We start from the raw sequence: 26,443 nt of genomic DNA on the forward strand, positions 1-26,443 counted from the left end.
TCTCTCTGCAGGGTCTGAGGGAGCTACCCCGTGGTAATGAGAAAGAAAGGCTAAGCTGCAGTGAGTCTGGCTCACATGCAGGGTTTCCTCTCTTTTTTTTCCCATCCGTGTGCAGAATAAATTTGGTTAGGTGCACCAAGGCATATGGGGATGTGCGGAGTGGCCCACATCCAGCACTGTGTGTGTCTGTTGGTGGTGCACATTTCCACATGCCTTGGTGCACATAACAAAATTTATTCTGCCCACAGATGTTAAAAATAAGAGGGAACACTGTAGCGCTGTATCCTGCCTTCTGACAGCGGCCAGTACAAATACCCCAGAGGTAGTGAACAGACCAGGGAATCATCTTGTGATCCCTCTCCTGCTGCCCAGTCCCAGCCTCCTACAAAGACGAGGCACACCATTCCTGCCCACCCTGCCTAGTAAGTATTGATGGACCTAACCTCCATGAATTTATCTAGCTCTTTTCCAAACCCTGCTACAGTCCTGCTCTTCACAGCACCCTCCACAGGCTGACTGCGCTGCATGAGGAAATGCTTCCTGTTTGTTTTAAATCTGCTATCCGTTAGTATCATTTGTTGGCCCCTAGTCCTTATGTTATGGGAACAAGTAACTAATTTTTTCTTTTTCACTTTCTCCATGCCGATCATGATTGTGCAGACCTCTATCATATCCCACCCACTTTAGTCTCCTCTTTTCTGAGCTGAAAAGTGCCAGTCTTTTACTGACAGGTATCAGCGGGGTAGCCAAGCTAGTCTGTAGCTTTGAGAACAACAAGAAGTCCTGTGGCACCTTATAGACTAACAGACATTTTGGAGCATGAGCTTTTGTGGGCAAAGACCCGCTTCGTCAGATGCATGAGTGGCAGGGAGGGTTAAATCCTCCTCTGAAAGCCCCCCCCCCACTCACGCATCTGACAAAGTGGGTCTTTGCCCATGAAAGCTCATGCTCCAAAATATCTGTTAGTCTATTAGGTGCCACAGGACTTCTAGTCTTTTCAATCTCTCTTCATAGGGCACCTGTTCCAAGCTCCTAATCATTTTTGCTGCCCTTTTCTATGGTGCATATACAGGGTAATAATGTCTTCAGTTTTCCTTACCTCCCACTCAGATCCTGGTCAGTTAAGGTGGGTACTACAGTAAATTAGCCCAAACCAGTGAGCCCAGATGTCTGACAGAGAAGCAGCGCATCATGAGAGCTGGTTTCCAAATAGCAGCATGGCACCCTCTGCTGCTGCTGGGTGGGAAAAGCTCGCAAGCTGCACAAAACATTCAAATAGGCCATGCCTAACGAGGGGCTGTCGCAGCAGGAGGCTTAGCATTGACTATTCGGCAAACTAATGTGGGCCCCAGAGCACAAGCCAAAGAATTCAGTGTGGAGACAATATCCTGACTTTGGGCCACAGATGTTATAATGTGGACAACTGTAAATTACAGAATTATTTGACACTGGTGGCACAGCGTAGCTAATAGTTACTCCACAGACACAGTAACAGAGAGGGAGACGTGCTAGTCTATACACTATCAAAACAAAAAGCAGTCAAGTAGCACTTTAAAGACTAACACAATAGTTTATTAGGTGAGCTTTCGTGGGACAGACCCACTTCTTCAGACCACAGCCAGACCAGAACAGACTCCGTATTTAAGGCACAGAGAACCAAACACAGTAATCAAAGTTGACAAATCAGAAAAAAATGATCAAGGTGAGCAAATCAGAGAGCAGAGGGGCGGGTGGGGGGACTCAAGAATTAGATTAAACCACGTGTGCCAAAGAGTCCCTATAATGTCCCAGAAGATTTGCATCCCAGTTCAAACCATGCGTGAATGTGTTGAATTTGAATATGAAAGAGAGTTCAGCAGCTTCTCTTTCTAAAGCCGACAAAATTCTTCTTCAATAAAACGCAAACTCTTAAGTCATTAACAGAATGGCCCACTCCATTGAAATGTAGACTCACTGGTTTGTGGATCAGGCATGTTTTGATGTCTGTTTTGTGCCCATTAACTCTTTGTCTGAGAGAGTTTGAAGTCTGTCCAATACACAAAGCATCTGGGCATTGTTGGCATATGAAGACATATATGATGTTAGCTGAGGAGCATGAGAATGTGCCTGTGATTTTTTAATAACCTGGTTAGGTCCAGTGATGGTATCACCAGAATAGATATGTAGACGAAGCTGGCAGCAGGCTTTGTTGCAAGGAAGAGTCCCAGGACTAGTATTCCTGCGCTATAGACTGTGGCTGTGGGTTAGATCCTGTAAAGAACTTCAGTACTTTCTTAACTTTATGCATGTGAGTAATTCAAAGGAAGGCAACAGGGTGCAGGGGTTTAAAAATGAGGCACTTGCTGGCTCAAAGCCTCAGTTTGTAGATGGCTATGAACATATTATGCCTACACTGTAGTGTTATACTTGTACTCCAGAGTATGCTACATATATGCAATTATTATTGCTATTAACAGCTCGTATTAATCATTTTGTGTTATTATAGCACAGCTAATCCCACAAGATTCATCAAAGTGCTGCACAGATGTATGTACAGTAAACTCTTTCATATCCAGCAGCCCCAAGCTCAGGCTGCCGCGCGGGGCCAGGGGGCTGGCTCCTCATGTTCCAGCCACCCGTCCCACCACACTCGCCACTGGTGCTCAGCAGCCCCCAACCTAGGCGCCAGGATACTGCCTGGTAGTAGTGCTGGTTATTTGAGAGTACCAGTTGATTGAATACCAGTTAAAAGAGAGTTTGCTGTACATGGCACTGCTAAAATGCAGCCACCTCTGGGGTGGAGGCCGACAGCCAACTAGCACACAATACAACTGTGGGAAGGGAAGGGGAATTTTGGCCAAATGCCACAAGGCCAATCCCCTACTCTTCAAAGAAGGGCAATGGGTTCTTTAATATCAATACAGAGAGTACTGGGCTCCAGTTTTCAAGGTTTCATCAGAGACACTCAGCTAGAAATCTGTCTGGGACACACAAGTTAAGCAGTGGGTGGAGTAAGGGTGTTGTTTCAATCAGCCTTAAAAATCCAGGCTCTGCTCTCTGCAGACATGAAAGACCCCAGGAGGCACGTTTTATAAGATCAAGAGCTTGTCCCTGTGTCATGGACCAAATATCCCTCCTCCCCACTGCATATTTCTGCTAGAATCTGGACACTAGAAACTCAGACATTTGGGGAAAGCTGGTACTGTGGTGGTTGTAGAATCTCTGTCATTGGAGATATTTGAAAACGTATTCGATAGATATCTAACAGAGATTATATAGGTGGTGGCTGGTCCTGTCGTGAGGGCAAGGGGCTGGACTTGATGACCTCTTGAGGTCCGTTCCAGTTCTAGTGTTCTCTCACTCTATGTGGGCTAAGATTCAGACAATTTGAGTTCAGTTCTACTACAGATCCTTTGAGTGACCTGGGCAAAATCATCTTGACTCTCAGCTTCTCCCTTTGTGTGAAGCTGGTCACTGTCCTTCCTTTGTCAGTATTGTCTAGTAAGACTGTAAGTTCTTTGCCTCCTGCTTTGTTCGTGTAGAGCACCGAACAGGGCCCTCATCTCACCTGGGGCCTGTAGTTATTACCATAATAATACATATAAATAAATAAATAAATAAAATTTGGGGGAGAAAGTAAGGATTGAAGGGAATGGGAGCAGGAGAGCCTTTTGCGGGAAAGTGAAGAAAAGCTGAGAATTGTTTAATGAGTGTCTTCCTTTGCTAATGTGGGCTGCACATTGTGCCAAGCAGCCCAAAGGGGGGATGGCTCTTCATACAAACAACACAGATTTATTTGGGCTCAGAGGGGTAGCCGTGTTAGTCTGTAGGCTTCACAAAAAACAAGCAGTCCCAACAAATCTATATATATTCGTCTTTAAGGTGCTCATCATCATCCTCAACAACAACCATGGGCTCGGCGCCCTTTGGTAGCTGATGCCTCTCTATTTCCTTCCATCTTTCCCTGTCCAGTGTGGGCCAACTTAGTTTCTGTAGAGCAGCTCCGCACCAATGTACTATATCATCTACTCATTTTCTGCGGGGTCTGCCTCTCCTGTTTGAACCATCCATTACGCCAAATACCCGGGTCTTGATTTTTCATTCATTGTTCATTCCGCACTGTAATTTTCTTTCCATAGCCAACTTATCAACTCAATCCCGATCGCTCGATTGATGTCATGGACGTTGTTTATCCGGGCAACATCCGAGCCAGCCTCTTTTATCATTTAGTTGTACTGGCATCAAATTTCTTTTGTATTGTTTCACGGTCAGTGCATCGTCACTCATCTGACCAACTCTCCTCCTTCATCCAAGCTTGGGACTGGCGTGGAACCGCTAGAGGCTTCATGGCAGAGTTTTAAGGTGCTGCTCGGCCTGCTTATATTTGTCCTGCACTTTCCGGGCAATATCCCACTTTGTCAGATCGGACGAGCAATCAGCCCAGGGAAGCCGATGACCAAATAAATGCGTTAGCTTTAAGGGCCCACGGGACTCCTGGTTGCTTTAATACAAACTCAGAGGGTGGGAACCAGGGCACAGAAATACCCCAAGATGAACGACGCGAAAGCCTCGTGGTGACGACCCGGCCGCGGGCTGAGAGCCTGGGAACGGGAACCTGGGGCCATGGGACATGTGGGAGTCCCGCGCTCTCCGGGGGTGGGACTACATTTCCCAGCGCGCCCCGCGGCCGTGGGGGCTGCTGGGGCGAGCGGGCGGGGCTCACAGCTGCTGTGTTGTCCTCCGCGGCGGCGGGGAGCGCAGCCGGGCTGCGGGGAGAGGCCCCCACGCCAAGCCCGGTGAGCGCCGGGCCGGGGGGCGGGGCCAAGGAGCGGGGCCTGGGGCCTGGGGGAGACAACTGGGAGTAGGGGGGGCTGGGAGCAAGGGGGGCCTGGGGGAGACAACTGGGAGTAGGGGGGTGCTGGAGGGGGGCTGGGAGCAGGGGGGGCTGGGGGCGGGCGGGGAGGAGTTCTGGGAGGAAGGGGGTGCTGGGGCCTGGGGGAGACAACTGGGAGCAGGGGGGTGCTGGGGGCGGGGGGGCTGGGAGCAAGGGGGGCTAGGGGAGGAGTGCTGGGAGCAGGGGGGGGCTGGGAGCAGGGGGGTGCTGGGGGAGGAGTGCTGCGAGCAAGGGGGTGCTGGGGTCTGGGGGAGACAACTGGGAGCAGGGGGGTGCTGGAGGCTGGGGGAAGGGGGCTGGGACCTGGGAGGGGGACAGCTGGGAGCAAGGGGGTGCTGGGGCCTGGGGAAGGGCAACTGGGAGGGGAAAGAACCTCTGTTAGGGGGCCTGGAGCAAGAGGACAAAGGGGTGCAGGGACTTGTCGGGGGGGACCCTGGAGAAGACCAGCATAGACCTGGAGGGAAGCAGAGACCTGAGAAAGGGCAGAGGTGTAGAGAGGGGAAGGCTTGGGAAGATTCACACCTCTCCTAGAGCTGGAAGGGACCTCAGGAGGTCGTGGAGTCCAGTCCCCTGCCCTCTTGGTAGGACCAAGCACCAGAGCCTCAGTGGTGGGCCGAGCAGTGGACTGAGGGAGGGTGGGGTGCCCGATTTTTGGTGATGGAGGTGGAGTGGAGAAATCTGCTGCCTAGGGGCATGAGAAGTTGGAAAGCCAGTTGGGAAGGCAGTGCCTACTTCCATGGCAGCGGCGGGAAGGGCTGGGAGCCTGCTCAGGCATGTTGGCAACCTTTGGCTACTTTTTGTGTGTGTGTGTCTGGAGTTAGGCCTTGGTACCATTTCATAGCGGTTCAGGGCATGTTGCTGCCGTCAGGCTGGTTTTTTAGGGTTGCCAGGACTTACAGCTTCCAGGCTGCCTTTAACCAAATGAGGCAGGGAGCGCAAGGAGGGGCCCAGGGGAACAACTGATCTTTGGGTGAGCCGGGAAAGTAACAAGCGAGTGCTCAGTACGGCTGTGATTTCCGAAAGGGAGATGGACTCCTGGAGATTTAAGAGCATTCTGTGTGTGGTCAGCGGCAGATCTCAGGATATCAGTGTGGGGGATAGGGATGGAGGGAGGGGCCCTGCCAGCCTGTGCTGGATTTGAATGCTGACCTCCGGGGAAAGGCTCAGTGTCCTGTCCCCCTTTGTCCTCCTCTCAGTGGCTCTCTCAAAGCCTCCCAGCTGAGCAGTCAGACAAAATCAAAAGGTGCCACCCGAGCAGGCCCTCTGCTCCTGCAGCCCTTTCCTACAATACAGTGTGGTGGAACCCATAGGCATGAACTGGGCCCGTAAGTTGCCACAAAGTGGCTAATGATGGGAAAAGGGCAGAGAAACAAATTCTGCTGTGCAAGCAGAGGGGTGAGGAGGGGGGAGAGCTGGAACTGGGGAGGGGGGTGGAGCAGAGGCCTTCCACAGTTCATAGACAAAACAGCCCTCAATAGTCTCCGCCAAGCAGCAGCGGGAAATCCCCAGCACAGCCGTGCTTTGTGGGTGGGACTCTCAGCCAGTCTCTAGGCTGAATGCGTCTGGGGCACTGGTTCCCTGTGACATGCTCAGTTCTGGCTTGGGTAGGTACTTGCCCTTTCCCCTCCTCTTGCGTCTCAAGAAACACTGGAGAGGCCTCAGGACAGCTGCCACCTTCGCTTTGCTTAGATTGCCCACTCTTTCGGACAGGGACTGGGTTTTATTCTGTGCGTGTACAGCTCCGAACACCACCGGGGGCTGATGCAGGCCTGGGGCTCCTAGGCGCTACTGCGATACAGACAAATAATGCTGTTCAGCAGCCATATATCTGCTTCCAAGGGGAAACCCAAGCAACTGGTAGTTTCACCATATGCTGTGGAAGTCCCTCTTGCTCCAAAGAGATGAGATCATTCTGTGCTGAAAAGTGCCAGGCCCCAAAAGTGATTCTGGGCTCCAGGAACATCCCTTAGGTGGCTCAGGCAGTAGACTCAATCTTTAAATACCCCAACTGGAAGGGAACTTTTTATCTGGCCCTCCCCTATGCACAGAGCGGCACCGCTCGAAGTGACTGACGGCTCCCTGTGTGCTGTGAAGGAGCAGTGGGGGGCTTTGTGTGCTTCCCCACCCTACCCCAGCACAGTTTCTCAGTGCCCACTGGCTGGTTTCTTGCTAATGGGAACTGTGAGATTTTGCTGGGGGTGGGGGCAGAATGCAGACTCCTGCCCAGCTCAGAGCCACGTGGAGTGGTCTAAGGCTGCTGGCAAGCCTGGGAGCTCGCTTGAGAGTGCTGCTGGCCGGGGCTGTGTCAGTAAGCACCACCTGGCTGGAGGCTGCTTCTGGCATACACCCACTTCCTCCTAGACTCTGCAGCCCATCCTGTACGCCCCTCCCCAGGTCAGAATCTACCCCTGCACCCTTCCTTACTCCTCCACTCTGCACCCCAAGCTCTCGTCCCAGGCAACAACCCCCTCCTGCAGCCAAACTCCCTCTCAGGCTCCCCACTGTTTCCTGTACCGCAATTTCCCACCGCAAACTCCCTTCTGTGCCCAAACTCCATCCCAGACCCTGCACTCCCCATAGAAAAGCGTGGCCCTTGACCACTTGCCAAATCGTGGAGTGTCTCCCCTCAAAAATGATTGCCTACCCCTGATCTAAATCATCTCTGACAGATGTTTCTCTAACCAACAATTAAATGTCTCCACAGATGGAGAGGGATTCCACAACCCTCAAAGGGAATTTATTCCAGTGCTTAATTACCTCCACAGGAAGTTTTTCCTAATGTCCAACCTAAATCTCCCTTGCAGCAATTTAAGCCCATTGCTTCTTGTCCTATCCTCAGAGTTTGAGGATAGTTTTCTCCTTCCTTCTTAGATACTTGAAAGCTGCTATCGTGTCCCCTGTCTGTCTTCTCTTTTCCTAACTGAACAAACCCGAATCTTTCAGTCTTCCCTCAGAGGTCGTTTTCTAGACCTGTATAATTTTTATTGCTCTTCTCTAGACCCTCTCCAATTTCTCCATCCACATCTTCCCTGAAATGCGGTGCCCAGAACAGGACACAGTACTCCAGCTGAGGCCTCATCAGAGCAGAAAAATTACTTCTGGTGTCTTGCTCAGTTAATACATCCCAGAATTACGTTTGCTTTTTTTTTTTTTTTTTTTGCATGTGTTACACAGTTGACTCATGTTTAGCTTATGGTCCACAATGACCCCTAGGTCCCTTTCCGCAGTACTCCCTCCTAGGCAGTCGGTTCCATTATGTACACGTGAAACTGAGTGGGCCTTCCCAAGTGGAGTACTTTACAGTTGTCCTTACTGAATTTCATCCTATGTACCTCAGGCCATTTCTCCAATTTGCCCAGATGACTTCGAATTATAAGCCTGTCCTCCAAGCACTTGCCACCCTTCCCAATAAAACAGGATGATCTGAGCAATCCCCGGCAGCAGGGAATTCCCTTGAGAAGCTTCTGTGCTGTTTGCTTTGATAACGGCAAACTATGTTCAAGAGGCAGCACCCCGGATGGCTGCCCTCCTCCCTGCATCGCCCCTCTGCCAGAACTAGGGATCCGGACATTGCCCAGTGCTCAGGACTGTTCAGATGATCCCGGAAAAGGGACTTGGAAGTTGCAAATTATGGATCCACATTCGATCCTGCTTGTGTATCTTAGTTCAGGCCCTTTGCTCTAGTTAGCAAGCTCCCAGCAGAAGCAGAACTCGGGTGAGAGGTTAAATGCGGGCTGAACATGGGACTGGGAATGGCCTGAAAGCTTAGTCCAGCTCCGCCTTTGATTGCAGTGTGAGTAGGAGCAAGTTCCTGGACTTCATCTGTAAAAGGAGGCTGCCATGCTTTGGGGTGCCCCGTTCCCTTGGCTCCTCTTCCTGGGAGTCACTGTGGGTTTCCCTAGGAGCGCAGGAGTTGGAATGCAGGTCGGGGTGAGCAAATTTCTTAGATCAAGCCCCACTTTTCACCCCAGCAATTAGCAGCCCCTCCCCTGCAACCCATCTAATGTAATCCAAACTGACAGAAACGTTGGTTATGTTTATATGGCGGGGGGGGCGGGGGGGAAAGCCTTTCGGCACGTGTGAGAACATAACTCCATAGCGTGTAAAAACATTAATTGGTACGCAAATGTGACTACACGTACAAAAACAGGAACAGAATTCAACATTTTTAATGATAGATGAACTGGAGACCCCATGGCTGATCATGCCGCACCCCCCCCGATGAAATTTCACCCACCCCAAGGGGGCCTGCACCCCTGATCTCTTGTGTTCTCTCCCAGCCTGTCTGGGAAGCTGCTCACAGCGCACACCCTTGCTGATTTCCTCATGGCATTCCCCTCGTCTACGCTCAAAGGAGGCGTAGAGAGACGGTGGATGATGCAGCCCAAATGATCTCCTGGGGTTTGTAGTAGTGTCCTGTTGCCTAAATTAGACTTACCCTGCCACTAATGAGTTAGTATTAAGTGCTTTGAAAACAAATGGGATACTGGTGTAAAAGGACTTATTAAATGCTCCCAGAGCTAGTGAGTCGAGCTGGCAAGGGGTGGAGATGCTGGGACTTCTCTTGGCATACGCCCTTCCCCATATAACACGGCAGCGAGCAGGCACTGTGCGCTGTCTGCTTTCCTCTAGGATAGTCCTCATCTTCCAACCGCTTGGCGGCTCGCAGCGTGTTTGGAAGGGACACCCTCCAAGTGGGGCACTGCGAAGAGCAGGTTTTTGGAGACCACCTGTGACCATCCCCATCAAGGAGGGAGGGGTAGTTTATGTCCCCCCCCCCAGTGGCCAGTCCACACATATTGAAGGCCTTGGGTGTGCCTTTGTGCCCTCAAAGTGACTCATGGCTTCATCTGTCTATTAACAGCCTGATCTCCCAGACGCTGGCTTGCGTAACGTGTTGTTTCTCTGTGTTGGCTCCAAGGGCCTTTTGGAGTCCTTGAGCTGAGCACATGCAACTCCTGTTGGCCTCGGCCAGAGTCACAGGGTTTAATCTGGCTCATTTGAAGTGTCATTGAACTATAACAAGCAGCTGCATATTGGTGCAATGTCCAAGTGCTTATATACAGGTGCTAGAGATCTCGATACAGTGCGAGGATGGGTGAACTGGAGTGCCTGGCCTTAAAGGAGGATACGAACCTAATAGGCATCCTGGAACCCTGGTGGAATGAGGGTAATGAAGGGACACACTAGTGCCAGGGTGTAAAATATATAGGAGTGACAGCGCAGGCTGCGGGCGGGGGAGTGGTATTGTAAGGTAAGGGAAACATAGGCGGTTTCTGCATGAAACAAACTATACCATGGAATCTCCAGGGGCAAAAATTTTGTGCTGGAATGAAAAGAGTATTGCCATTGGAGCAGACTCTTAACCACCGGACCGTGATGGTGATCATGTTGTGCTGTGGGGAGTTAGGCAACAAAAGCAGAGAGCGGAATAAAGGTGGGTGAGGAAAGGGATAGGCCATCAGACAGAAAATATGATGTCAGTCTCTCGATCCATGATGTGAGCAGTTCTGAGTGAGCCCGTCTCAGAAAACACGTGGTGGACCTAGAGGAGGTTCAGAGCGGAGCAACACAGTTATTGAAGAATATGGAGCAGCTTCCATCCAAAGAGAGAGACAAAAGTTTAGGGCTTAGAAGAGAGACAACTAAGGTGGTAGCGGTCTATGAAATCATGAATGGTGTGGAAAAGGTGAATGGAGTCGTGTTATCTACTCTTCACCACAACACGAAAGTTGGGGGCCACCTGCTGAAATTAAGAGGCAGCAGGATTAATACGAGCAAGGAAGTGTTTCCTCACGCTGCCGTTGCCAGGGGGTGTTGTGAAGACCAGAAGCGTAACTGGGCTCAAAAGAGGTGTCGATAAGTTGCTGGAGGATAGGTCCGCCAGTTGCTGTAGCCAGGATGGTCGGGGGTGCAGCCCCATTGTCAGGGCGACTCTACACTGCCTGCCAGGAGCCAAGAGAAGACGACAAAATTGGGTCTCTCCAGCTGCCCTGCCAGGTACGCTTCCTGATGTTCGGCTACCAAACAGGGTCAGCGACGGGGTTCTGGGATAGATGGACCATGGTCTGCCCTAGTACGGCCGCTCTTGGGCTCTTCCTGGGAATCGTTTCTCTGCTCTTTGCCAGTACAAAGCAGCTCTGTCTTTCTGGCAGAACGCTCGGTCTGGGCCAGAGCGGCATCTGACTCTGTGTGGGGAGGAGCAGAGCTTGTGACCCCAGTGAATTTTGGGATGCGGCGACCGTGGGCAGTTGTGCCGGCTGTGTATAGCGCCCCAGATCTTTCTGCCACCTGTGATCTGTGCCCCATGCGGGGTCTGCGGGGGTGACATGCTTGCAGGGGACACACACCCAGCTCACCTCCCTAGAGCAGCGGTGTAGTCAACAAATTGCATTAAGAGATGGAAGAGATGTAACTGCTTGTGAGCAGCGGTGTTGTGCTTCCCTGGGGTGCCCCCCCCTTTCACAATTTACACAGAGGATGCCCCCTGATTAGTCCAAGGGCACGAGAGGTCAAAGGAGGCTGGGCTGTTGGGGGGGATCCAGGTGCTGAATGGGCCTGGTCATAGCTCAGGAGCCATAGAGACCCACTCTGTCTCTGCAGTTCACGTAGAGAGCAACAGACCATGCGCTGACCAAGCAGCTATCCAAAGTCCACCCAAGAAGGGGTGAGCCAAACACGGAAGTGGCGGTGGAGCTGTGGCGAGTCCCTTAGCAAGGCCTCAGGTGACAGAGCAGTGGATAGATGCGCCGTTGAAAGTGTGGAGGCGTCTCTGGTGGACACACAGCGACGAGCAGAGCCCTGCAAATCCTCAGGTAGCTTCACAGGGCTCTCTGCCCCCGCCAGGCGGAGCAGGGGTGCTAGGGCAGGCCTCTGCACTGCCAGCTCGGAAGGACGCAAGAAGCTGTGTCCCAAATCTCCCTGCAGGAGGGGACGAGCGCTGGCTCTGCCCAGCCCCATCTGGTGAGCACTGACTTGTGGACCTCCAACCCCTGCTTCCTGCTGTCCCTTACCCCCTGGGTCCCTAGTTTTTTGCTGCCTGCATCTTCCCTGCGCATCCTCGCCTGATCTGTTGTGCGGATACAAGTAACGTCTCTGGAACCTGCAATCTGGTTTGGGTTGTGATCTCGCGCCGGCTGAATGACATCACAATCCGCCTTCCGATGGGGCCGGCTGGGGAGGAGTGAGCGAAAGGCCTCGTCTCCTGCTTGCTTGGCCAGGGTGATTTTTATCCCTGTACACTGGTGCAAGCGTTCTGCTCTCGCTGTGTTTCAGCATTAAAGGGCAGTTCGGTAAGCGTGCGCTGCCTTGAATCCCAGGACCGGGGTTTGCTGTTGTGACGTGATTATTCTACTGGCAAATGAGGATAGCAGCCCCAGCCTCTCTGAGATTTCAGTGTGTGGCCCCTCTCCAGTCCTGGACAATGTTCTCCTTGAGTGAGCGTGTCTTTCTGGCCTTGTCAGAATTGCTTTGAAAATGCCTCTTTCCAGGCAGCACTGAGGGCCCTCTGGCTGGGTGGGGGCCTTCTCTTGTTAGACACTTGTTTGCTGAAGTGACCCCTGTCCCGCCCCACCGCATCGGTGCTCTTCTGCCATCACCGGCTCTCTCGTTGAGAGCGCCGCAAAGCCTTTAATTGGGAGACTTCCTTTTTTATACTGCTGGTGACATACGAGCCCAGTTCTGTGACCTGGGGCTGTTGGGAGAGGCCCCCATAGCCACACAGAGCCCTGTGGCAGTCGGTGGGGCTAATCTGAGGTGTAAGGTTACACATGCCTCAGACTGCAGAATGGGGGACTGAAGTTCTCTCAGGACGAGTTATGGCCTGGCTCCTGCAAACACTTAACCCCACGGGGGACCTTATGCTCCAGATTTTGTGGGACTGTGACCTTAGTGTATCGTGGGGGAGAAAATGGGGCCCGTGTTATGCTGTGAAACTGCCCATTCGGCTCTTCACTGGTGGAGTCCAAGGGCTGAAATCATCCGGGTGTCCTGGTCCCGTCAGACGATACTGCCAGAGTTACACACAGCCCAGGGCAGAGATGCTGCGCTTTTCCCTGGCACCTTCCATTTGCATCTCCGACTTCTGTGGATTTAGCTCCCAAGAAAGAGTGTCATTGGCCTGGTCGTAAAAGGGAGACAAGGCAGAGGGCAGTGAAGTGACGTGTCTGGGGTTTTGTGGCAAGCAGCTGGCAGAATTTGGGACAGTACCTGGTGTCTTAACCAATGTTCCCTCTTGACTTTTTCCATCCACAGGTAGAATAAGTTTTGTTACATGCACCGAGGCAGGTGCGGATGCGCAACACGAATAGAAACAAAGGCTGCTGGCTGTGGGTGCTCTGCTAATCAGCTGGGTGGCCGGCCAAGCGCTCAGCTTACAGGGACCGCTGGTCCTGACTTCCTGAAAGACAGGGCACTGTCCTGTGCTGGGCTTGGCTGACTCAGCAGGGGCAGGGAAGGACAGAGCCATTGCATGGAGGGTTCTGGTTAGCTTCTAGCCGAGTGGAGTGGCAGAGGCTGCTGCCTCCCTGGGCTGAGTGGCCTCTTGCTCTCCTTGTTTCAGATCAGGTCTGCTTGTCCAGCGCCTCAGCCAGCATGAACGTGGGGACGGCTCACAGCGAGGTGAATCCCAACACCCGCGTCATGAACAGCCGGGGCATCTGGCTCTCCTACGTGCTGGGGATTGGCCTCCTGCATGTGGTGCTCCTCAGCATTCCCTTCTTCAGCGTCCCCGTGGTCTGGACTCTCACCAACATCATCCACAACATGGTAAGGGGGCGCCACGGCTAACTGGCCCCACGGGGAACCCCCATCTGGGCTGGCTGGTCGCATGGGTGGTTAGCCTACTAGGGAGCCAGCTGAGGGACCCTACGGTGAAATCAACCCCCAAGTCTTGAGCTCCTACAAGACGCAGTCTGGCCGACTGAACAGCCACGTCCCAGGCCTCTTTCGCCTCAAGGTCGTGGGTTCAAATCCAGCCCTGCGGGCAACAGCCAAACCTTTGGTGCTCACTGTCCACCGCATGAGCTCATTTTTGGTCTCAGTCTAACGGGTGCTTCACCAAAGCCACCTGAACAGGCCCTGCCAGAGAGGGCACAGGCTGGGGGGTGTCTGGCCCCAGATGCATGGGTGGGGGCAGCTGCCCTCTTGGCTGACACAGAGGTTAAACCAGCCACCCGCAAAAGGACCAAGGGCCAGGAGCTGCGAGAGCTTCACATCCTCTGTGGCTCAGGCCCAGAGGGAACGTACTGCCATCGGGCTGTGCTCACTCGGCTGCTGCCCAGGAGTCCTCTGGTGTTACCGATGACAAAGGGAAAGGCAGGAAGGGCCAGGTGGGCTCCTGCACCCCGAGGTGGTGGTTAACGAGTTGCTGAGCTAAAGAGAGGGTCCCAGGTGAGAGGACCAGGGTGCAACGCCAAGTGAGGGGCTGGGAGGCTTGACCAGTTCTCTGATCCTCATGAGACTGCAACTGGGGCCAGTGTGGAGAATGACCCAGGTGTCCCTGGGGCGAGGGAATCAAAGAAATGAGACCGTCCGTCTTCCGTGTTTTCCCTGCCAAATGCGTGGCCCATTTTGGTCAGTTTCCTGGCAGACCCTGGGGTCTGCACCTTGGTAAACTTCATGGTTTTAGACAGTTAAATGTGGAAGTTCAGTGGTGGAACCGTCTGGCTGCAAATCTATTGCAGGGGGCTCATGGGATTGCCACCCTCACTTCTGCGCTGCCTTCAGAGCAGGGCAGAGCTATCTGCAGCCAGCTGAGATACCCAGGAGCAGCCCTGCGGGGCAAGAGCCAGGCCTGTCCTGTCCACGTGAGCAGCACCAGGGAAATCAGACGCAATGCCACAGCTGCAGGAGCTCCTGGGACCACTGCCCAGTCTCGGCACATCCTGCAGCAAGGGGAGGCAGCTGGAGACAGGGCTGCCCCGCTCCCCAACCCTGCTGGAGCTCGGAGCCCCCTCTGCACTCTTAAGCACAAGGGAACATCTGCTTTCGCAGGGAAGGGCTTAGTTGGGGCCCAGGGTCTGATTTAGGGCCGTATGCGTGGCAATGAATGCGGGGTGCGAGCTGGGGGGTGTGCAGGAGAGAAGGCACGCTGCCCTCTGCTGGGACATGGCACAACCAGGGCCAGTCAGCAGAACCTTTTCCTCTGGGGCTGAGAAAAACGCCCCCTGCTTTCCACAGATTATATATTCTCCCCTCTCCGGAATCTCTTCTCGTTTCCTCTCCCTGAGATGAGACCCTGGCTCCATATAGCAGCTCACTCCCTGATTCCAGGACAGGTTAGCACAGTCACAGCAGCTGGTTTGTTTGTGCCCTTTCGTTAAAGTGACTCTCATCAGAAACTGGGAACCGATTCCCTTGCAGGGCCTCTGATGATCTCTCCCATAAAAACCATCTCTAGCAATCGGCAGCTGGAGCTGAGATCAGCACCACTCTGCCCTCTAACTTCTCCCATCTATGTGCAGAATAAATGTTATATGTACCAAGGCACGTCCGTGCACCACCAGTAGAAAAATGCTGCCAGCTGTGGGTGCTCTGCTAATCAGCTGGCACCACCTGAATCTCTCCTGGGCGGCTGCCCAAGAGCTCACCTTACAGGGAAGGTTGATCAGCCCTGCTGTGGTTCTGCTCTGGCCCCCAGCATACCTCCTTGCCCTGGCTTCTATCCACAAAGGGCCAGCAGCACTCAACAACAATACCAACAGATTTGTCATTGGCTTGTCCAAGGGTTTGGTGCTTGTGTAGAACTGGATTGTCAGTGGAATCCGTGCAGGAGGTTAAAATCAGGTTACAATAATACTCAGCTTTTCTGTAGCACTTGGTATCGGTAGACCTCAGTGCCCTTTGCCCACAGAAAGGGATGTTGTCATCATTATCACCATTTTACAGGTAGGGAAAACAAGGCACAGAGACCAACTTGCCCAGGGTCAGAGCTGGTTGGCTACTGCGCCCTTCTGTCTCCAAATAGTCAATATTGCTAACCTTTGGCCTTCTGTGGTGCTGTCCAGATTAGAGTCACCAGGTCTTGTGTTAGTGCAGGTCAGTGTTTTCACTGTTTCACCACGGAGGGAGTTGTGGCATCTAGGGATGACATGTCAGTCAAGGATACAAGGGGGACCACAACCCAGGAGGTGCCCCCATCACCCAGTCTGGGGCTGTTCCATTCCAAAGGCTTCTTCGTAGCCGACGGGCAGGAAGCACCTGCTATTGTCTGGCCGCGTTCGCATGTACAGCAGAAGGGAGATGGTGACATTTGATTGTGCTCTGATGCTGGGGGTCTGACATATGTGATTGTCACCATCCTGGCCAGCACACCAGGGCACTGCAGAGCTGGGCCTTCCTCACCAGGCTGTAACCATCTCGGAGCCTGACGGCCAATGCCAAAAAAGAAATCTCCTCTCTGAGGACACCAGCTCCTCCTGGTGGCAGAGCCCTGGCTGCCGGAGTGGAGGGCCAGATTTCAAGCGTTCCTGGGCAGCCGGGGTGCCCCTCCTCTCCTAGTGGGCGAGAGCTCCCTGGGCTGGGGCTGCGGCAGAGCGTGGCGTGGGTAAGGAGCCCCCTCTGCTCTTCCTACCTCCCTGAGTGCGGCCCAGCCCCAGGTCCAGGGCCTTGGGCGGGACGTCTTCAGCTGGCTCACCCCGGCAGCCAGTCGTTGCCGTGTGCTCCAACTGTTGTCCTGGAAAACAGTTCCTGGTGCCTCCCACCCTGCCACCGCCCCACCATTGTCACCCTATTCGTCTGCCCCCTCCTCTGCCCCCCATCCTCCTTCCCCCTCACTGCCTCCCCTTGCCCCGAGATTCCTCCCTGTTCCCCTGCACCCACTCCACTGCCCCTCCTCCCTCTTCTGCCCTCCTGTTCTTCCCCCCTCACCACTCCCTTCCCTGGCCCCATAGGTCCCCTGCCTCCCGACTGTGCTGGGGCCACCCTCACTGTGTATCCCGCTCCAGCTGCCCCCTGCACTGTCCTTCTGTTCCCCTGCCCCTCTCAACACCCCCAGTGTCCCCATTCTCCTGTCCTGCTCCATTCTCCTATTCCCCACTCGCTGGTTGGGGCAGGAGGAACAGCCGCAGGCCTGCCAGGTCCCCCGTCCCCAAGATCCCAGGTGTCGGTGTCTGGTGGTGTGACCTGACCTGAGGGATTGCTGCTGGTTTTGCCGCTCTGCACCCTATGAGGTGGATTTTGGGGTTCCGCTGCTGGCCAGGCTGAGCCAAGGCTGAGAGCCTGTTACGCTGTTGCCATTGGGCAGCTTTGTGCATGAACATGTTGTTAGCCGTAAACATTATGATTGGCTCAGAGCTGTTTTTCATTGCTGGTTATCTCCTCGTCTTTACCATTTTTGTTTTTTTCAGTCATGTGTTTTGTGCAGGGTTCGAAATGGACCAGTTCTCCTTTTTTCTGGCCAGCGTCTTGGTGACATTTTAAACACCTTTACTGCGATCGTGTGAGATTGTCATTTCACAGTTTAGTTGCCAAAAAATGCTTGCTAACAATCCTAAATCCAATTTCTGTATCTATATAGATGTTTTCTATTTTTGGCTAAAGTGTTGAATTCAATCAGTGCTTCAGCCAAAAATAGAAGATTAAGTGGATGGTTGGTTGTGACAAGTTCGATGTTGGGAGGGAGTGGGCCAGTTTTCATCAGAGAAACGAAAAAGCTTGACAGGTTTTCCTATAACCCTGTTACAGCTCAATCCATCAACATTATAGTGCGCTTAATTTGTTTAAACTGGTTTTAATAAAGCGCAAGGAGAAAGATTTTTCAATACTGTTAACTGTTTGTTTTGCTCAGAGCAAATCAGGCGGAGGGGCACCGGTTTATGAATACTGTGTAAAGCACCCAAAATCCTCAGGGTGAGCCTGGAATAATTGTACTGTCTGCTCATGTCTGCTACAGAGCATGTACATCTTCCTGCACACGGTGAAAGGGACGCCCTTCGAGACGCCGGACCAGGGGAAGGCCCGGCTGCTCACGCACTGGGAGCAGATGGACTACGGGGTACAGTTCACAGCATCGCGCAAGTTCCTGACCATCACACCCATCGTGCTGTGAGTAGCGCAGGCCACTGGTCACCACGCAGGACCTAAAAGCAGATCCGCATGCGTTGCAATTACAGATTTGTTTACGATAACCGGGGCCCACTTGTGTCTGTGTTGCTGTCCACCACTCACGGCAGGGATGTCTCAGAGAGCTGCTTTCAGCTTGTGTTGAGGTGCTGGGCAGCTGGGTCAGTGCTCGTACAATACTCTGCTAGATAGAGACTGGGGCAGACCTGCTGAGGTTTGACGGTCTCTTTGGCTCACGAATCACCAGGGCTGGCAGCGATTAATATTTGTCTTATGGTAGCAGCGAGGCACCTCCATCGCCGACCCAGCACTGCTTTGGGCCAGGCGCTGTACAGACACAGAACAAAAAGACTATTCTTGCCCTGTGCGATTGACGTACAAGACGAGAGACAACCAGGGAATACTCAAGGGATGGCTTGGGGCAAGCTCTGTCAGTACGGACCAGCACAGCAGCCTGACTGTGGCCCAGCTCCACTTGCTACCCCACTGCTGAATCCAGCCCTCAGAGCAGTGGCAAAAAGGCAAGGCAGGGGATCTGGCTTCACAGAGGACAGCAAGGTGGCTTTGAGGGTTTTTATGGGGAAATTCCTCCCCAGAACAAGGGGAGAAGCATGAAGGTGCTCCTCTGAAAATCAAACAGCTGGGCAGTGACGGCGAGCGCCCTGGCTTTACAGGAGGTGGACAGCCACGTTTCAGGAGCTAACGAGAGAGATGAGTAGGCTGGGAGAGGCCCTGAAGGGCTCTGAAAGTGAAGACGAGTGATTTGTGTTTAATGGGATGGAGAAATTCTTTCGACTGGCCAAACTACGGATGTTGAAACAGTGCGCCGGTTACACAGGACCACTTAACCGCTTAACTGTTTTGACTCAGCTCCTTCCATCTGGCCCTACGGTCCTGCTGCCCAGCCTGCTGGCCCCTCCCTGGCTGGGGCTGCTCTGGGCGGGTGCCCCCAGAGTTTACTGCCACGGGTCAGTTAACTGGGAAGCATACCAGAGAGCTTCGTGCTTACGGGTTAACCGTAATATCCCTACTCCCAAGTCTGTTGAGTTCCAGTGCAGCAAAACTCTTGGTGCCTAGCTCCCTCACCACCTATCTTTCAGTTCTGCCTATTTGTGTGGGGCAGGGCTACGCTTCCCACATCGGCGATCAATCGCCCCGGGGTTGATTCAGCAGGTCTAGCGAAGACCTGCTAAATCAGCTGGCATCGCTCTCTCAGTGACTGCTTCTCCACCAGGACAAGCGTGAGGGGAACTGACGGGATTTTCTCCCGTCTCTCTCCCTCTCTGTCTCACACACCCCCCCCACTGGAGAAACACCATGGCAACCCACACACACTCCCCGCACAAGAAACACCATGGAAACTTAACCTAAAACACATTGACTCCAGCCATGCAGCTGAGGTTGACGTTGCCCTGTAGTGCAGACCTGCCTGGGAATGTTGTTTTCCCGCTATCTCCGCAGGAAGTCTGTCGGGTGGGGTCCCTCACCATCTCCTGAAGATATTTCTGAAGGACCAGTCCCATCCATGTCCTTTGCTAAACACACACAAGCTGCTGCAAAGGTGCTCAGCTGCTTAAAGACTTTTGGGACCAGAACGTGTGGCCAGGGGGAGAGAGATTGAGCCCCAGGCTGGGGGAAGCTCAATCTCTGTTTGGAATTGGTCTCACTGGCTGCTTGAGACCTGCTCCTTGTGTTTTACTTTGGCTTGCTCAGCTCTGCTGTGTTGTGCTAATTGGAAACTCCGCCTGCCTGCCCCGAGCGGGCAGCTGCATTCGTTCAGAGGTGGAGTCCGCTAGTGGGTGGAACTTGTGTACCCTGGGAGCGGGATGGACTGGAGCCGGAAGAGATGGGTGAATCACTTGCAATCTGGCCCTCTCCTGAGATCACCCTTGGCCCGTGGGAGGGATGGCAGCTGGGGGCAGCTGTGATCTAACTGCGGCTTCTCTTCCCCCCTAGGTATTTCCTCACCAGCTTCTACACGAAATACGACCGGATACACTTCATAATCAACACCATCTCCCTGATGAGCGTCCTGATCCCCAAGCTGCCCCAGCTCCACGGAGTCCGGATCTTCGGGATCAACAAATACTGAGTCCACTGGTTGGAGTGAGCTGCCGTGGGAGGGGAAATCCTGTCGTCTTAGTCTTCCCTTTCCCCGCACCTGGGATGTAATTTCATGACGGCTGTTTAAATGCAGTATCCAATAGACTTGTATACCGCATGCAGGGTCCTCGTGCCCAATAAATCTAAGCAAGCTCTGGAGTAGCAGAATCCTCAGTAGAGCTGAGCATGGAGCCAGGAGGCTGGGGTGGACTTCTTGTACTCCAGTGTCCTGAGTAGATAGGCTGAGATGTCGAGGTACATGTATGTCAGTCTTTAGGGAGACTCCCATCCGGAGGCCTGGAGGGGGAGAGAGCTTTCAGAGCTAAGAGGAGTCATTAGCGATGGCAAATGCACTTTACGAGATGTTGACCCTTGTCGAGGCGAGATGTGCTCACGAAGGGCTCATGGGGAAATTAAAGGGGGCGTGGCCACATTTCCCAGGTGCGACACACATCATTGGCCGCTTTAATTTTGCAAGGGGGATTTCTTTTTTTTTTTTTTTTTTTTTCCCCCCCCTTAAAGCACTCTCCTCCCGCTGGGGAGGGAATCGGTTTTTCTATTGAGAAAACAGAAAGGTGCGACCTGGCATTTCTAGCAGAGCTTTCCCACTTTCTAAGGCACTGTTTGAATCCTTCGGGGGAGGGAATTGGATTCCAAGTCCGAGATCTTCCCAGTCATTTAAACGATGAGCAATGGCCGTTTTATTTGGAAAGCGGAAGGGGTTCTGTTTTAAAGCAGGTGTGAAGGGCAGGTGTTCTCCCCTTCACATGGCCCCTGCAGTGTTAGCCCTACACAGCGGTAGGATTAAGGGCAGAAGGCGTGATGGTGCTGCTTGTTAGCTGCGTATTCGGAAAGGTTGAACCTGCCCATCAGGGCAATCGGAGCTGCCTGACGTGGTGATTCGCAGGAAGGGGGAGCTGAAAACTGACAGGTTTGTTCCTAGCAAAGGAGGGATTGTGGCTAAGTACAGAAATGGAAGTGCTGGTACAGCCTGGGGTGTAGCCATAATTGGGGTTAAATGTGTCTTGTTCTTCTACCCGTGTCCAGGACTTCAATCTCTGTATCGACCTCATTGGCATTTGCCAAATACCAGTGGTGGGCACATCTCGACGTGCAACAGCCCCTCCTCAAACTAGGCCTAGAGATCTGGCAGCAGCATCCTATGGGCCACGTGTGAGATTAAAGGAGCTGTAGACCAGGAATATTGCAACACTGCCGTGTTGCTGAGCATAGGCAGGAGCAGAAACCAAATGTGGCTGGCTCGGAAGAAGGCAATGGATCTGACAGGTCATTGAAGTCTTTAATTTCCTGTCAGTGGCATAGAAAAATCCATGGTGCCCAGTCTGTCATGTGCCCAGGCCAGGGCTGCAGAAGGCTCCCTGCCTGTGTCTGGACAGCCAAGGTGTTTGGCACAGCAGAGAGATGAGGGACTCTTGCTTTGCTGTCGTCTTGTTATCCAGATTTGCTGTAATTTGTTTAAATCCAAAGCCTTGCCACTCTGCTCCGAACCTGTGTCTAGATCCAGAGATGGGTGCCCTGTGTGTGGAATTTGTGCCCGAACAGAGTGAGGGACAATGGGATGCTGCGGGGGCAGTTAACCCACCAGGGGAGCTGCTTAACCAATTTAGTTTCTGTCTCTTGTGGCAATTTTGTTTATACATCAGGCTGCTGAGTGCAGCGATCCTGGTTTTGCACCCTGCATTGGCTGTGGGTGGAAACCCTGCCCGGGAAGTGGGCGTGTGTTTTCACGAAGGGCTCTTGAGCTGTGCGGAGGAGCTGGTTACTTGCGGGGTCCAGAGCTGGTGTGGAGGGCGATGTGGGATTTTTAATTTTAGATTCTGATCGGCAGGAGAAATGCAGTAATCTGTGTGTGGAGAAAGAGTGTTGTATCAAGTTCTGATAATCAGTGCTCTTGGTAACTGGGGCTTGTTGATGTAAATGGTGGACCGGAATCCAGGGGGGCGTAATTTCCAGCGTAACAGGGAGGTTTGGATAACCCAGAATGTAGCCCTTTTGCCACATTGACTCTCCCGCTCCTACCCCTCAGATTGCCAGCTACTGCGAAGGGTTAGCAGCAGAACTGACCCCTACAGCCTGGGGTCCCTGTCCACGGTTTGTCACGGCAGGATTTTCCAGAGGATCAATATGCTGGTTGAAACACGCCTCTGTTTATATTTTTCATGCTACCCTGGCAGACTGATGGTGATTTTTGCTTGTGAGTGCTCCAATCAGCTACAGTTTTCTAACAGTAGAAATGTTTTCAATAAGATATGGTTATTCCTGCGTGAGGCAGATGTAGCCTAAGAGCCAAGCAGGGGGGGTCTGGCGGACACAAATGATAAAGGTGAGACTGGATAGAGTGGTCCAAGCACAGGACTAGGTACAGGAATTTAAGTTCAAATCTCAGCCCTGGTATCTTACTCCTCACTGATCTTTGAGTGACCTGATTAGCCTCCCTGCCTCAGTTTCCCCAGGCATACCCTGCAGAAGGGAGGAGAAACAATTGACCTACCTCAAAGGGCTGTTGTGAGGCATATTGTCTCCAACGCGCTTTGAAGATGGAAATGCTACTTTAAGTATTAGTGAAAAGGAAGATGGTGAGAAGAATTAGATGATGGAGGAGGAGATGAGAACCTGCTTTGGGTTCTTGAAAAAAGGAGCCTGTCAAATGCAGCAGCTTGCTTTATTTGCTACAAAGCTCATTACACTTTTTTTGCCTTTCTCCCTGATGTAGCTGAAAGTGGATTGCTGCTTTGATTGATGTACTATCTACCCCAGGAGTAGCCTGTAACTTCTGAAAAACATAGTTTTAGTCCAGTGCTACTTTCTGATGAGAAGGTCCGAGTGGATTCAGAAACAAACACTGCAGATACAGCCTTGAGCACCGAAAGAGACCGAACATGCAACATGTGGTTAATCTAGCTTTGGGGGCAAATAGAAGCCTTAACTAGCCGAGACAAGATAATTACTTCAGAGGTGGGGCTCTCAGCCCAGAGAAGTGGGGCTGAAATTTATTCTTATGTTTTACCAACCAAAAAAAATCCCACAACCCAGCCCCACCATATATAAAAAGGGCTTTTTTTTCATTTATTTACTTATACCATTATTGCCAGATATTTTTAGATCTTGCATTTTCTCTCTCTTGTTGGTACATGTCAAACCAGCAAAGCTGGAGTGACTTTGTAGTGGAAATGTTGAAGCCAGGCACTAGCGACAAAGCTTGATGGACTTTCATCAGCTGGGGTCTGGACTTGTGCTGTCTGTGATGTTTGGTGATACTGCTGGTATTCAATCCGTTCTGTTGAGTTAACGATGAGCTGTAAAGCTACTGGAAATAAAATCATGAACCCTTCCATAGGACAGTTGAAAATCCAGAGCCCACATTTCCCTGAATGGGTTTTCAAGGACGTGATATTCATAGAGAAGAATTAATGACTTCTCGTTAATGAGCATTTCAGTGAAGCACTTAAGCATGTGCTTAAGACAGTGATGTCACATGAAATCAAGCCCTTGGACTTAACCGTTTAAAGGGGTTTAACTTTTAATAAGAGCGATGTTTAATTATGTCTCAGAGATCTGCTGTCCCATGCTGGGATAACTTCCATTGAAATGTCATTCAAAGAGGTGGAGGGGGGGTGTCTGTGTGCCTAGAGGGGACAGCCCCCCTTCACCAGACACTTGTAGGTGATCCTGGGAGACACAGCAATGAAACGCTAGTTTAAAAATTCCAGAAGAAACCACACTAGAGTGCCTGAAAGCTTTGCTTAGAAACCGTTCTGTGACCCAGGGATGGGTGTGAAATGGACCAGAGGTGGCTGCTCTGAAGCAGACCACGGAGCACAGTCCTCTCTTGGCATGGTGGAATTGGAGCAAATAAAGAAGGCACCAAGGAAGCTTCTAGAGGATTTAAAAAAAACACCCGTTGGGAGCACAGGGACTGGTGGGCACCCTGAGGAGGGGAAGTTTGCAGGAACTCAGACTCTTGAGCATGTAAATGTGCCTGCAGCCAGCACGGTGGAGATCCCAGGGTGAAATTCAACCTTGAAGGGCCTAAATGAGTGAGACGCTTGACTCCCTTTGACTTTCAATGGGAGTCAGGCACCTATCTCACTTCAGTCCTTGGGAAAATCTTCCCATAAGCCTTGTGCTGGTTCCATCCAGTGGTCAGTGTGAATTTCAACACCGCCAGTGCTTTTCACTGTAGTTTTGCCCGCGGTGGATGCAAAGAAAGTCCAAAGGAGCAGAGGGTTTAAAATCTTTAACAACAGGCCACAGGGACTGGCCTGACACAAGCCATTGGTGTTACCTGCTCTTCTTGCGGGTGGGGCTGCCAGCCCTTTTTCACCAGCCAGTGGGAGGGCTGTGTGCTCGTCCACATAACACTGGAGGGCAACTTCCCGTCTGGAGATGATACAGAACAGATCACTCCTGGCTTGGCCTTGCTGAGTTACGGCTCCAGGTGTACAGCTGGATTTTTAGCCTGGCACCACCCAGCCCTTTGACCTGATCCTGCTGCAAGATCAGAGCGTTCTTCTCTCCCCTACCCCGAGAGCTAAGGTGGTTTAGTCCACAAGGATTCATTGAAAACAATAGCAGGAGATGCAAAATAATAATTTAAATATTAAAATAATGGTACTGATCCTGAAAGAGGGGACAACTGCTGGGTCACTTGGTAGTAGCACACATTAGTCAGAATCTCATCCTGCATATCATGATTTTCTTTACTAACAGGGAGATATAATGCTTTGATTTACCTTTGTGCGTAGAGGAAATATATATTTTTAAGTGTGTGTGTGTGTGTGTGTGCGCGCGCGCATCATTCACTCTTTGGGTCAATTTCAGTGAGCTAAATCAGTTTTGTACACAACATTCTTGCATTGTACATAGAATTTTAGTTGTGTGTTCCAGTTCCCTCTTTTTCTGGGTATGCAAAAAAGTTTCATCGAGAGAAACTTTCTAAGACAAAGTGTGAATATTATTTTTATTACTCCTTTGTACAGTATTCAAGAGAAACTAATAAAGGTCAGTATTCATGTAACAACCTGCGTCGGCTCTTCACATTTTGGGTGTGTGAAGTCAGTTCGTTTTAGTCATAAACTACACTGCCGAGAGTGGGGAAAAAAGAAACTAAATGGCAGGTGAGTATCTGACAGCAAACCTAAGTGGTGCCTAGTCTGGCTTTCCCTATACCCTAGCACAGGGGTGAGCAAAGTCAGGGGTGGGCAGTATGATTGGCTGTTGTGTCAGGCTCACCCATCTCATTAAAAATGTTGAAATCAGTGACTGTTTTTATGTCTGTGTTCACATTGATAAACCGATTCGTTAAGTTTTTGCATTCTACAAACTTCTTTTCTTACATGCGCCAAAAGGAGTTTTGGGTTTTTTAAAATCATGTGAACATAACCGACCTTTCCGTCAGTTTGGATTTCATTAAACAGGTGGGGGGGCTGCTAATCGCAGGGACGAAAAGTGGGGCCCGACATAAAGAATTTGCTCACCCCTGCCCTAGCAGGAAAGGCATAACAAGGTCCAGGAGCGGTAGAGATGAAGGATGCAAATTGGAAATATGTGTATTTTAACTGTGAGGAGCAGGTCCACAAGGGACCAAATGGATTCTCCTTCGCATCAAGTTTCAGTGGAGAGTGGTTGTCTTCAAGTGGTTGTTGGACAGGACTTAAGACTCTCTGGCCTGTGCTACTCAGGAGGTCCAATCAGATAGTCATAAAAATCTGGGCTGCTGGAAATAGTCACCACCCCAGGCCCACATAAAAGGGGCAGAACTGCATAAAGTCTTGGTTGGGACAACAGTCCGGTCTTCAGCCTGTGAACGGGGTGGCTGGTTTGTTTGCAGCCGATTCACTCTGAGAAGAGGCTCACAGGCATTCGGCTCAACTGCCTACCTGTAAAAGCAACCACCAGCTCACCATAAAGCTGAACCCAATTCTTCCCCTCGTGTTCAACCTGCTCTCCCAGGAAAGGCCTGGGTGCAGAAACTGAGGCAGCAGGGCCTCTGTTGCCCAATCCTGGCCGTGGCAGGGCACGGAGGAGCGCGCACTCCAGAGACACGTTGGATATAGTCCTGCCAGCTTGCTCCCATTGAACAGGGGAGGTGGGACAAACTCGAGTCCCAGCTGCAGAGGTATTTTGTGGCTGCAGAAGGGTCCTGAGAACAATCCCCCAAAGACCCAAACACAGCCCTGCACATGCTTCTCTCCTGAGGAGAGGGCACGAGAACAAGCACAGGACAGAGGTTCGCCGCCATGCTTCATTCACACCGGGCGGGGACTTGCTGAGGGCGGCAGGAGTCCCTGCGTAGAGAAGATGCACCTGTGCAAAGGTGCTGGGCAGGCCACAAGTCAGCACCTTGGAACAAATCAGAAACGGATGCGCCCTGCAGATCTGACA

At 52.0% G+C, this 26,443-nt stretch overlaps 1 protein-coding gene across 2 annotated transcripts; it reads left to right on the forward strand.

Moving 5' to 3' along the window:
• The first annotated feature begins 4,697 nt into the window (after nucleotides 1-4,697).
• Nucleotides 4,698-25,073, forward strand: ORMDL3 (ORMDL sphingolipid biosynthesis regulator 3). 2 transcript variants are annotated; one of them, XM_074979118.1, is made up of 5 exons: nucleotides 10,726-10,873; nucleotides 11,477-11,688; nucleotides 13,434-13,639; nucleotides 17,766-17,917; nucleotides 19,892-25,073. In XM_074979118.1, the coding sequence occupies exons 3-5, from the start codon at nucleotides 13,466-13,468 to the stop codon at nucleotides 20,025-20,027; spliced, it is 462 nt and encodes a 153-aa protein (XP_074835219.1). In that variant the 5' UTR covers nucleotides 10,726-10,873; nucleotides 11,477-11,688; nucleotides 13,434-13,465; the 3' UTR covers nucleotides 20,028-25,073. The 2 variants fall into 2 exon arrangements, with proteins under 2 accessions (XP_074835218.1, XP_074835219.1); XM_074979117.1 differs by lacking the exons at nucleotides 10,726-10,873; nucleotides 11,477-11,688 and adding an exon at nucleotides 4,698-4,775.
• The last annotated feature ends 1,370 nt before the right edge of the window (nucleotides 25,074-26,443 follow it).

The sequence above is a fragment of the Carettochelys insculpta genome, chromosome 28 (genome assembly GCF_033958435.1).
Source record: "Carettochelys insculpta isolate YL-2023 chromosome 28, ASM3395843v1, whole genome shotgun sequence".
In the NCBI taxonomy this organism is placed as follows: Eukaryota; Metazoa; Chordata; order Testudines; family Carettochelyidae; genus Carettochelys; species Carettochelys insculpta.